Source organism: Embiotoca jacksoni, unplaced genomic scaffold, assembly GCF_022577435.1.
Source record: "Embiotoca jacksoni isolate LCO1_2020_lvr unplaced genomic scaffold, fEmbJac1.0.p SCAF_11, whole genome shotgun sequence".
Lineage (NCBI taxonomy): Eukaryota > Metazoa > Chordata > Actinopteri > Embiotocidae > Embiotoca > Embiotoca jacksoni.
Window position 1 is genome coordinate 4,864,404 of NW_027185241.1, and position 13,008 is coordinate 4,877,411.

Genomic DNA, 13,008 nt, shown 5'->3' on the forward strand with positions numbered 1-13,008 from the left:
CAAGCACTTAAACGGGAGCACCCGTGCAATTTAGGCCAGTAGGACAGCTCTGCCATAAATTCCACATAAACATATGTGAGAGGGGCAAAATATTAGTAAACACTTTTCAATACAATGGAGTCCAGTACACCACCTACCACAACCTCAAAAGTAAACACATAGTAGAATTGTTTTCCCTCTGACAATGTCAACAGAAACTGAAGATCTGCAGCTTGTGTTGTTAAATTGTTGGATTGGATTGCATTAGATCGCACAGGCGTTCCTAATAAGGTGCTCCATTACTGCAGACCTAGTTGTTGACTCATTCACTCACCTGACTGTCTAAGGATCAATGTGAAAACGTCAGCAAAACGGATACGCACTCCATTAAGTGCAAATCAAACATACATCTTACTCAGAGCCACTTCAGCAGCTGATTCCGGATGTTTAACTCAGTCCTTCTTGGTGATATGTGGCCACTCCAGTCACAGAGCCAGTTTCATAACTAACACAGGTGATTTGCTTGGCTTTGTTAGATAATGTGCAACGCCTGTTGAGTACAGTCAAGAACGAGACATTAGAAGCAGAACCTGTAGATTTATGGGTTTGTTTTGTACTAATGTCAAACCATAACAGAACTTGTGCAACCCAGAGAGGTATTTGGGACAACCAGGGGGACCCTACTGGGCCCCTTGGGTCTCTGAAGAGCCCCTCAGGTGAGACATCAAGTAAGAAATTACAAAGAAAAGAGAGAAAATTTGACTTTGACACTCTGAGAGGACAGATGTAAAGTAGCACATATTGTATCCTGTACACTGTCAGTATAAGTCATCCATAATTGGTTGTTCTGTTTAAATAGTGGGAATGCACCACACTTCCACAATTCTTATTTCTTGCATTATACCCAGTCTGATCTCTGCTCTGCCAATCTCCCTCTGTCCGTAAACTTTCTAATATTAGCTTCACCTCGGGTTTACAAAACACAAACCCTCCTGCCAGTCATAGATCTTTTAAAGACTACCTTAGCACCATAAAAAGTAATGTTCCCAGGTCCTCTATTTATCCTCTTTCCCCTCCCCTCCATGATTTCCATCTCTTAATTTTTGATTCGGATTCACCCCAGCTCATGTCTTGTGACCCCATAGCCATGCTCTGTACCTTGTTTGGTTTCCCTTACCGCCTCTTCTCCCTTTCTGTCTCCTTTACCACCACTCCTCCCCTGCCCTCTTTCTGTCCATCCCAGGGTTTATCCCTTCATCACTGATCTCCCTTCATCCCTCCAATCCTCATCTGTTCCTCATAGGAGCAGTAGACGGAGTGAGTGACGGAGGAATACCATACTGTGTGTGATACCAAAAGTGAATGAGCGGAGGAAAGTGTAGTAGCAGGCAGGCTGAACTTATGACAACAACCTGAGAGAGACCGCCGCAGGAAGAGTGATTAAAGAGCTACAAAAACAGTTTGAGAAGAGTATCCTGTTGGTGAGTAGATGGTCATATGTTGTTGACACATTTTGGTCTTTTTAGTTTTGTTCCTGTGCAGTTGTGCCATGCTGCTCGGGATCAGAGGGGTCAGAACAAAATAGGCTCAAAGCTGAAATGACAGTTACCACCAACATCTTTTATAATTTGGCAAAATTGTTGAAGTTGAGTGAATTTTCATGATAAGACATTCTCACTGTTCAGTATTTGAAAAGTTAAAATGTTTCTGAATCATGAAAAGCAGCATCCTCTCAATATACTTGTGATCTTAGATGTTGTACATTATGTGAAAAATGTTCAAATATAGGTATGCCAAAACAATATTGACACACATTTAATGCACTTATTTGTGTTCATCTTTTGTTTATGGCACAAACAGTAGAGGGATTTACATGGGATCAGCAAAAAATGCTTGTTTTATCATAAGGATTGATAATCTGAGTAACAAACAAATTCCTTTTGTTGTGTCAATCCTAATACTGTCAGTCATAATCTGCATGATAAAACGGTATTAAATTGTTTTTTTTTTTAGACGCATTAATCTTGATGTAAAAGGCAAGAATCCAAGATTAATTGTTTACACTTTTAAGAACAGAGAAAAATGCTTGGAAGCACTGATTCTGCTTGCTAAGTAAGGATAAAATCTTCTATTATTGTATGCATATTATATTGGGATATCGATATATAATGTTGTGATACAATTCAGTTTCAAAAAACTCATAGAGATTGTTCATATGCGGACAGGAATGGCTGAAGTGATGGTGACACTGAATTGAATACCTGACAAAAAGAAGGGTGAATTTTCACTTTCCAAATTAATTCAAAAGCATGTAAAAATCTAATATTACCATAAATAAATCCGGATTATCAATTTACAAAATTGTCCACAATTTCCTGAAAAACACTGCAGAAGGTACAACAGAATCTCTTCATGTATTTCGTCTCACAAATATATTGACATATCGCCGACTGTATGATAGTCTCCTGTTAACTGGCTGTTACAAAAATACAGTAAAGTATAAAAAGTTTGTTAATGAAAGGCATCACTGTATTGTCAGTCATTTTAAACAAATAAACAGCAGCCATATCTTCTAAAATCGTTTTGAAAGCCCTCAGCTGGAGTAATGATGACAACTGTAGTACATCACAGTCACTGGTCAGACTCAAGTTCATGGGCGCAGTCCCACCAAAAAGCCTCCACCTTTCACCAACTCCTACTATCACAACTGTCTCCGTCCCACTCCACCTCGTCCATCTGCCCCCTCCCTTATTCTCATCCCACTATCTGCCCCCCCATCCCTTTCTCTATCTCTTATCCAGATGCAAAGAGCAGTCAGTAATCGGATGAGAGCAGATTTGATTCAAAAGGCTTCCCTTAAAATCTCAGCCAGTAGGATTTAAAACTCACTCTCGAGCCTCGCCTCTTACCCTCCACCCCCTTAACTCCCTGCCTCCCCTCCCTCTGCCTCCTCTCCTCTCTGGATCTGTTAATGCACTTCACTATCCAGCAACCCCCTAGCAGTCATTTAATCACATGGAACAATGGCAGGGTCCCAGGAACAGAATGGCAAAAGGGTAATAGCACGACTAAAACACTCAAGCATTCATTACAACACTCATTACTGAAGCAATTTCCACATCTGGAACAAAGGCCTAAAATCCCCTGTTAACAACTTCGGGGACAATATAGCCATCAGCAGTTTGAGGAAGCACGCCCGCATTGTAGCACTGTACGACAATAAATGCCATAAATCAGCACTCTGATTTCATTTTAACATGTTTGAGGCCGTCATCCATTCACTTATGATAGACCCCAGTGTCAAACAATTAAATCAAATCTCTTTCTTTTACCGAGTCACTCCCTCCTTCACTCCCTTCCTCTCCTTTTCACTTCAAACAAATTAGAGGCAAATCCACTTGGTCATGTGTTTTGAGAGGAACACTCATTCAAATAGTGAAAGAGAGAGAGAGAGAGAGTGATTGCTGGTGGGACACATGCGATAAAATCCACGCAAGTATTCCCCTCTCAGTTTTCAAGGTAAGATAAAGGACATCATGACAATTCAAAAGAAAAGAGAAGCAATTTATAATATCTGCATGTGTGTGTTAGAGAGGAGGGTGTTTTTAGTGAAGGTTAAGTTACAATGTGGTGCTTTACCATGAAATGAGTGGTGTGTCCTGCTTTCCCGTTTGGAACTACTCTGTACTCTGTTTTTGAGATTGTGACTCTGCCTTTTCAGTTGTGCGTTGATTGCATTTGTCACACTGTATGAGTTTAACCATTAGGAGATTGGTTCACTGCTAAACATTCCTCATTTAATCACGACATTACCAAATTCAATTGCCATCAACATTAGGTTGGAGCTCACTGGAGTGTTAAATGGCACAGACTCCCCCTATCAGTGTTGCGAGTTTGTTGTGAAATGAGAGACAACGGGCTAAAAGCTGATGCACTGATGACATTATTACAGGATATACTGGTTTGTGTGTACATTCAGGGTGAGGATGTGTGCGCTCAACAAGTGTCACATCATCTGAAGAACAAACTTTCACTGTTAATGTCAGGCTTGAATATTCATACAGCCTGCCTGTGTGTGTGTGTGTGTGTGTGTGTGTGTGTGTGTGTGTGTGTGTGTGTGTGTGTGTGTGTGTGTGTGTGTGCGCGCGCATGCATACATTCATGCGTGGGTGTGTCGTGTTGGTTTCTCTGTGTGTCCCTGTGTATTTACAAAAGTTTGCAAAGTAGACGAGGGCCAGTTTGACTTGCAAAGTAGCACTTACTTGGAGACCTGCGTTAGGGAGGATAACAAGGTCAGATAGGTGCAGGTAAAAATCAAGCATGAAGTAATAGCTCGGGCAGTGCTGCCACTGGGAAATACAGGTACGATTTAAAAAAAAAATGTTTATGACTGAATTCTGCTTTTGTTCTTTCCTCACCTCTCCTCTTCTTCATTTCAGGATTATCAGCTTCCCTGACATCTCTCCTCGTCTCCACTGGTGACAGTGCCTAACAACCATCGCCATGGGTGAAATGGAGCAAATGCGAAAGGAGGCAGACAGTCTCAAAGACCAGATCACTGTCAGTAGGCCTGATCTGTATCTTCTTGAATTCATGACTTTTCGTAATATTATGTGACTTTGCTTCTCACTGTGACCTGATGATGCATTTTTAAGCAATCTGAGACATCTTCAATTTTATTCCACCCAGAATAACTATATATTCTTCACATTAGATCATTGGTGGCGGTGATCTGACCAGCGTTGTTTGTGTCTGCTCCCCAGGCAGCTCGTAAGGTGGTGCAGGACACCACACTGCAGGAGGCAGTAGCTGGGGTCACTGTGATGGGGCGAGTCCAGCTGAAGACCAGGAAAACACTAAGGGGTCACCTTGCCAAGATCTATGCCATGCACTGGTCCACTGACTCAAAGTAAGTACACAGCATATTATACACAAATTGAAAACACCTGCTGTTTAATGTCACAGCCAAGATCTGATAGGTTTCTATTTCATTCAAAGAGTAGAATTAGAGTGAGGAGAGCCAATGTATGCAACATGGAATTATATTTATGAAGAACATGCATTGCTTTAAACTGGGTAAATTAATAGGAACACAGCTTATGCCTGACAATAATTAATATTTCAGATAACACTTCACACATCTTGTCCTTTTCTTTGTTTCTCTCTTTAACTTTTTTATTTTGACCTTAGCTCCAACAGGTTGTGTGTCAGCGCCTCGCAAGATGGAAAACTCATAGTGTGGGACAGCATCACAACTAACAAGGTAGGAAAGAGCCAGGGAGTGGTGTATCATTATGTAAAGCTTGGAAGGTGCACACGAACGTGAAACTGTTTATTTGTTTTTCCAGCCAAAACTGAACGTGATGTGCATTCACCTTCAAGCACACCAAAATAAACATGCACACTCACTCTTTAAAGATCCCGAAAATTTGGATCAAAATCTTAAATATTTCTCTAAAACACTAAATATGACTTGATAAGCAACAAAGATTAACAGAACATCTGTAAGTATGATCAGTTAAAAGTTTAACACTGTTTCATCTGGATGGTATGAGTATTTAACTTATTCTGTAACTTAAACTAAAAATACTAAGTTGATTTTGGACTCTGTTTTCAGGCCCTTTACAGTACATTCAGATTCAGTGTTTGGTTTCAGAGGTTGAAGACACCTGTCCTCTCTGTGTACCCAGGTGAACGCCATCCCCCTGAAGTCCTCGTGGGTGATGACCTGTGCCTATGCACCTTCAGGAAACCTTGTTGCTTGTGGCGGCCTGGACAACATGTGCTCCATCTACAACCTCAAGGGCAAAGATGGGAATGTCAAGGTCATGCGTGAGCTGGCGGCACATACAGGTAGGAAAACGCAGCTCGGAAATTAAGTCTTTTGATGTCACAGATGTTCGCTTTATTGTTCTGCCTTAATGGGCCTTATATAGTATGTCTTTGGTTGCCCAGGTTACCTGTCCTGCTGTCGTTTCCTCAGTGACAGTGAGATCATCACCAGCTCAGGCGACTGCACTTGGTAAGACTGTAGTATGATTAATTAAACCTCCCTCTCTGTATTTAATACTGAAATAAACATTATCCCTGGTGCATCTCCTTGTAGCGTACTATGGGACATTGAGACGGGGACCGAAAAGACAATTTTTGCTGGACACCAGGGAGACTGCATGTCCCTGGCCGTGTCCCCGGACTTCAAGTTTTTCATCTCAGGGGCGTGTGACTTCACGGCCAAGCTGTGGGACATCAGGGAGGCCCAGTGCAGACAGACCTTTGGAGGTCATGAGAGTGACATCAACGCCATTGGGGTGAGAATGAGGAGGATTTCCATCTCAAGCTTTAGCTGTTTCTACTCCACGACGGCCTGGTTTCTAAACACTTCTCTTTCTACCAGTTCTTCCCCAACGGTAACGCGGTAATAACAGGGTCGGACGATGCCACCTGTAAACTGTACGACATGCGAGCCGACCAGGAGCTCATCACCTACCAGGACTCCAGCATCATGTGCGGGGTGACCTCCCTGGCCCCCTCCCTGTCTGGGCGCCTGCTTCTGGCTGGCTACGACGACTTCAACGTCAACATCTGGGACGCACTTAAAGCTGAGAGAGTGGGTGAGTACAGATGGAAAACAGACAGATAAAGCTAAATTATCAGGTGATTTTGAAGCATCTAAAACTTAACAATGAATTGCTCACATGTGATGTTTCTCAGGAGTGCTGGCTGGTCACGACAACAGGGTGAGCTGCATCGGAGTGTCATCAGACGGCATGGCGTGTTGCACAGGATCCTGGGACAGCTTCCTCAAGATATGGAACTGAGGCTGCTCCTCGCCAGCGAGCAGAAAAAGAGCAGTTAACATCTGCTGGGGCAAAGATAGAAAAGATAAAAAGAAATTGGAGTTTGAGGGAGGGAGGGATGAGGGACGAATAGCCACATAGGGTGAGAAGAGGGTTTTTCAATTGTGCCAAGTCCTATCTAATGTTGGAGAGGGGTTGTAATGTGAAGATTATGTCTTCTCTTTGTCACATTGCGCTCTCACCTTTCTTCTCACGTTATGGGGAAATTTTGGGGGACGGGACAAGGGGGTGGAAAATATCATTCCTATCAATAGTTAATTATACTGTGGTTCACGTCAAATAAAATATGCACATTTATTGCAGCAATTCAAAGATCACCCAATGAGAACAGTTGCCAAATGGAAATGGTAGCACACTGGATGAGATAGAATTGAACAGTGTCAAGTCACAGCCTGTGTAAGGTCACACAAGCTCTACTAATATGCTGTGTTTTATATCGAAGCATAAGTTACGTCATATGAATAATGAGCATTTACGTTCTTGTTTCAGACTGTTGTTTGTTCTTAGTTTTGGTAGATTCCCTAGATGCTTACATTTACTCTTCTTTTCATTTCCTAATTTTAATTAAAATCTGAGTTTTAAGTTTGCAATGTCTACTTTAGTGTTTGAGTTGTTTTGTATGTGATTGATGGACAATATTTACCAGGATTTTGGGTCTCATTATTTGGCACAACCCCTTGGTAGCTAGACCTGAAAAGTGCTTTGGGTAAACTGCTGAGCTGACAGATGGGATAATAAAATGGTTTTCATGGCTCGCTAAGCACTTACAAAAAAAAAAAAAGGATGACCCATTTGTCTCAGGACAGGACTCTTTGTACGAGTGTTATTATATGGATGATAACGGCCATTGTGTGCATATGAGCAGTACATCTGAATGTGTATATAACTGCTTACTTTTTCCTTTGCATGCTAACAGGTAAACTTGAAGGACAGTCTGTGTACATACAGGGAAAAAAAAAAATCTCCAAGCTCTAAATAGAATTTGGACTGCCTCTTTTCTGACACTGGATACACACTGTGCAAAGTGAAGCAATAACTAATAAACATCAGATTCTGCATTACACTCATGTTCAGTGTTCATTTCTGGCAAGCTCACTTCAGTTGTGTTAACATGTTCATATTTTAATTGCACTGAATATGGAGTAAAACATTAAATGACCACACTGGTGAAGCAATACTTTTAAAATGTCATATTGACAATTTACTCCACTTTACTTTCACTGTAAAAGACTGTAGGTTCTTAAAATCCTTTAGAGAAAACTTTAAAAGGGTTTTTTGCTCTACTCTTGAATCGGAGCTTTGCTATGATGCAGAACAGTCGCACTAAATCAGATGTTGCAGGTATTTAAAACACTAATTCAAGCTAAGCTAGACCTTATTCCAAATAAAATGATCTGAGCTCCATGAATCTGCCAGTACACTGAAGTTTATGAAAGTAAAACCAGAAGTGTTTCAGTATTTCTATGATACTTTGAGCTCTCAAGGAGTTTGGGTAATTTTCAGTTTAACCTGGGGACCCAACAACAGGGTTTAAATCACTTTAATCCAGACAAATTTAAACTTGTAAAAAAAAATTTAACTGCAGCCAATCTAGAAACAGGAACAGCACCAAAATGTCTTAATCCCATGTTAATCACAATGACCAGAAATAGTATCAAAAGATGCATAAAAGAAATATTTAATGTCAGGCTTTTATTCTGTTTGTGCAGGAATAAAAACTAGACATTTTTACAATTTAAGATGTTTAAAGAAAGCAAAAGAAAAGCAGAAAAGTAGTTTACAACCAGTACAATTTAAAACTGAAGCAAATCATTTTTATTTACATTTACACAATGGTAAAACAAGAAAACTGCAGTACAAGTTATATACTGACAGTTGAAACTAAATTGTACAAGTCAAAAATCAGGTGGTGAAAACTGTACACATAAAAGCATGTTTTAAAAGATATATATATATATATAAAAAAAAAAAAAAGGGACAGATTCTGTACACTTTACTGCAGAGCTTCATCTGTTCTCCTTATCCAGAGACACTGCCAGCACCCGGCGGTCCATCTGTCCAAGCCTCTGCTTGTCTGGGGTGGACACCTTCAGCTTCATCTGGAAGATGAAGACGACAAAACATTACCTAAAACACTGACACTCACACCCTGCATTGGGATGCATTTTTGAGAGCAAGATCATGAGTATTTAATGAGTCGATATGAGCTCCTAAATACTATCAGTGAGTGCATGTTTGTACCTGAGAACGCCTGGGCGAGTTGGTCTCCTTAAGGAACTGCAGTGGGGAGCGGCCTTCAGTACCTACAGAGTTTAATAAAAAAAAAAAAAAAAAGAGAGAGAAAATATTAAGCAACAACATCTTGTAATAAACAAAATGGGAGGGCACAGACTTCCTTAAACACCTTTCTGCTTCAGTTTTCCAGACTGTCCCTTGTTTTCATTGGTTGCATTCTTAGCAACCACACGGACGGCGAGAGGAGAGCCTCCTTTTCCACGGTACCCTTTCACTCCCCTGGCTCTCAGACCGCTGGTACCAAAGCCTTTCCCCAACCATTGTGGCTTGAACACCACCTGACTGGGGCTCTTTGAATCAAAGGTGGGGCAGCGGATGCCGGTGCATCCCTGTGGCTGCTCTGGGCTGAGAACAGTTGGTGGCTCTGATGGAGAAGATGCTGGAGGTAAAGATGATTCTTTGACGAGCTCTTCAGAAGACGGCAGTTTGTCTGCTTCCTCCGGCTGTGTAGGGGATGCCTGAACCTCACTGGCAAGGGACAGCTCAACAGGGGTCTCTGGTTTAACGGTGAGGGAAGGAAGGGCATAAGAGTGATCCACGCCATCCCTGGGCGGCTCCGCCTCCACACTTGGCTCGGGAGAGGAGGTGCTTTCACGGTGCACCTCAGCAAAGATTTGGGATGAGGTCGCTCCCTCATGGCAAGTTAACAGGCTCATGCTCAATCTCTTGTGAAGAGGAGACTCTCTTGCTTCTTCGGCCTCCTCCAGGCTAATATCCGCTTCAGTTTCTGCCTCCACCTCCACCTGAGGCTCTTTGAGAAGGACAAAGGGGTTGGAGTCACCCAGGCTCTGCAGAGGGGGCGGCACAGGGGTGGCCAGGAGGTTGGCATGTTCGGCCAGTGGGCCGAATTTGCGGGGCGGCTGAGGAGTCAGGAGGGGCTCGGTGGATACCAGCTCTTCACCCTTGGAGACGTCCTCCTCCTCCTCCACATGGTGTGTCTGAGGGTTTTCAGGGGCTTTGCCTTCAACCTCACCGTGGAAGAGCATGCTCAGGCGGTGAGCGAAGGACCCAACTGTCACTGAAGGACAAATGTAAAAAAAATAAAAATGTATGTTACAGGAGATTTCATGAGCGAGGAATACATTTATAATATTTATAATATTTACCTCTCATGACATTACTGACAGGGGTGCGCATTACGCCAACAGAAGGTGAACGGGGATCGCTTAATTCCTCCTCGGCAGACGTTTTGGACACGAGCCCACAAACCTATTACAGACAATGGGGTCATGTTATTGTGTTATCCTCACTTTCGACCGCTTCCTCCAGAGTTGATTTGCCTGGCTGGTTGTAAACAGCACAGCCAAACCCTACCTGAATGGGTGTCCGATTGACGCAGGCTGAGGGAGAGCGTGGGTCGATCAGATGACTGACTTGAGTCTTTTTGATGGCTGGTTCTGGTTTCATCGCTGCAGACGGAACCATTTTGCTCTCATTCAATCCCATGATGCGTCTTTAAAGTCACCTGGCGCAGAAATGGACGAATACATCTTTAAAATGTCCACCAAAGCAACATAAACCTCTCAAAAACTTACAAACACCACAACAGCATGCGAAGTAAAAAAAACAAAAAAAACAAATACGCATTGAAGTCTACGTCAATGTTACGTACCGTTTAAATACAGTTTGTATGTTAACTGCTAATTACGGGACTGGGTGCTAGCAAGCTAACAACAAAATATCTTAACTAAAGCCATTTCCGTTAGCGTGAGGTTTCCCCAATTTTATTCTTAAAATCAGTTTAAATTGAGAGAACCGTTAACTGGAGTGAGTTTGAGTGAGAGTAAAGTCGTATAATTTCCTTACTTACCTTAAACAAGTTAAAAGACAGTCGCTCAGGCGTGTAACTAAACCTCCTTGAGCTTAACGGGAGAAACACACGACTTTTTAAAACATTTAAATGTCTGGGTGGCGTGCGTGTTTTTTTCAAACGGACCAATCAGCATGCGCTTCCGCTTCACGTTCTCGGTGCTGATTGGCTTAGAGAAATGCGTTGTGGAGCTGGGCGTAGCGTACATTTGAACGCTGAACTTTGAATTAAACGCCCTCCTTGTTTTTCACTTGTTGGGGAAAATGAAAAATGAAATGATATGTTGTGAAATCCTCCTGACACACGCCTATCCCGAGTCAAACTGGTTTAATCTTAAATCAAACCAGAGGCCGAAGGAAAAAAAAATAACCGTGAAGTACATTACATTACATTAAATTTAGCTGACGCTTTTATCCAAAGCGACTTACAATAAGTGCATTTCAACCATGAAGGGTACAAAGCCCAGAACAACAAGAATCAAGAAAGTACAATTTCATCAATAAAGCAGTACATGTTATGCGATTCTGTGCTAGGTTATGTTTACAATAATACAACATATATGTATGCCATATCATATTAATTATATATAGGTCGTATTATCAACTATTAATCCTAAGGGGTAGACGAAAGGCTGTGTTTGTGAATGAAGGTGTAGACAACAGGGTGTGGTTGTGAATGAAGGTGTAGACAAAAGGCTGTGTTTGTGAATGAGAGTGAAAGTACTGTGCCAAAACAAAAGGTCACAGGAGGGGGTCTGCAACCTGTGAGGTCGCATACTGTGGTTCTTTGAGGCATTAACAGGAACAGACGGCTGTCTGGAGGACTCCAGGGTGTGAAGGAAGACAACCACCACTTCGACCAATCAACAACAGATACATCAATGCACATGACTTTTTGGTTCCTGTACTATTGTGCATTGTACTTCGCTGGGGTCTGCTGGGGGAGCAGCATTGGAGCTGGTGACACCAACAGACTTAACAAACTGGTTAAGAAGGCCGGCTCCATCATCGGCTACAAACTGGACAGCCTGGAAAAGGTGGTGGAGAGGAGGACGCTGAACAAACTATTGTCCATATTGGATAATCCTGTCCACCCTCTCAACCACCTGCTGCAGGGACAGCGGAGCACTTTCTCTGAAAGATTCCTCCAGCTCCGCTGTCACAAGGACAGATACAGGAGATCATTCCTGCCCACTGCAATAAGACTGTACAATAACTCACCTCTGGCAAAATCCATCACAGTACAATAACACTGTTGACTGTGTTTCTTGGTTTGTTTGTATATAATATATATATATAGATATATACTGTACTGTATATATATATATATATATATATATATGTTGACTGTGTTTCTTGGTTTGTTGTATATAATATATATAGATATATAATGTACTGTATATACTGTGCATTTTATATTTATATTTTTTATTGCTATTTACTGCTATTTTATTTTATTGCTTTTCTATTATTATATTATTATATTCTATTATTTTATTCTATTATTTCTGTTATTATCTTATTGCTTCTGTATGCTGCTGTAGCGAAAACAAATTTCCCCTCGGGGATTAATAAAGTAAATACCTACCTACCTACCTATAAGAAGACTGGGTCAGGGAAAGTCAGGAGGTCAGACTTCGTGAACTGACACATACTCTGTTGCGGTCAGGGAAACATAGTCTGGACCCAGAGCTCTGTAAACTGGTTATTCTGCTGCTGTTAAATAAATATCTTGAAGCCTGACATATTCTCCTATTGCCTCATTAAAGAACACGCAGGACTGGGGGCTGACACATATTGGCTTTGTACTAGCAGGAGCCCAAGTCCAACAATGTACATGTATACTATATATATATGGAGGCCGGAATGTAGTTTGATATTTCCAGCGTTTGATTATCATAAAACGACAAACTAATGAAAGCATTGTAATGCAACTTAAATAATTAAAATAATAATGCGCATACTGCAAAAAGAATTAGATTTCATTATTCAATGCAGCAAAAACATTACCTTTACTTACTTTTGAAGGGCACTGTATTTGTTTATCATACTTTATCTGACAGTTTTT

At 41.6% G+C, this 13,008-nt stretch overlaps 2 protein-coding genes across 3 annotated transcripts; one reads left to right on the forward strand and one right to left on the reverse strand.

The window, feature by feature from the left end:
- The first annotated feature begins 1,332 nt into the window (after positions 1–1,332).
- Positions 1,333–7,899, forward strand: gnb3a (guanine nucleotide binding protein (G protein), beta polypeptide 3a). 2 transcript variants are annotated; one of them, XM_069139089.1, is made up of 9 exons: positions 1,333–1,460; positions 4,419–4,539; positions 4,743–4,888; positions 5,170–5,242; positions 5,670–5,832; positions 5,935–6,001; positions 6,086–6,287; positions 6,374–6,590; positions 6,691–7,899. In XM_069139089.1, the coding sequence occupies exons 2-9, from the start codon at positions 4,483–4,485 to the stop codon at positions 6,795–6,797; spliced, it is 1,032 nt and encodes a 343-aa protein (XP_068995190.1). In that variant the 5' UTR covers positions 1,333–1,460; positions 4,419–4,482; the 3' UTR covers positions 6,798–7,899. The 2 variants fall into 2 exon arrangements, with proteins under 2 accessions (XP_068995190.1, XP_068995181.1); XM_069139080.1 differs by lacking the exon at positions 1,333–1,460 and adding an exon at positions 4,224–4,341.
- A 587-nt stretch (positions 7,900–8,486) lies between these two features.
- Positions 8,487–11,010, reverse strand: cdca3 (cell division cycle associated 3). Its single transcript, XM_069139099.1, has 6 exons — positions 10,942–11,010; positions 10,446–10,596; positions 10,238–10,340; positions 9,241–10,149; positions 9,078–9,139; positions 8,487–8,935 (listed from the first exon to the last, which is right to left on the reverse strand). The coding sequence occupies exons 2-6, from the start codon at positions 10,575–10,577 to the stop codon at positions 8,843–8,845; spliced, it is 1,299 nt and encodes a 432-aa protein (XP_068995200.1). The 5' UTR covers positions 10,578–10,596; positions 10,942–11,010; the 3' UTR covers positions 8,487–8,842.
- Between the last annotated feature and the right edge of the window lie 1,998 nt (positions 11,011–13,008).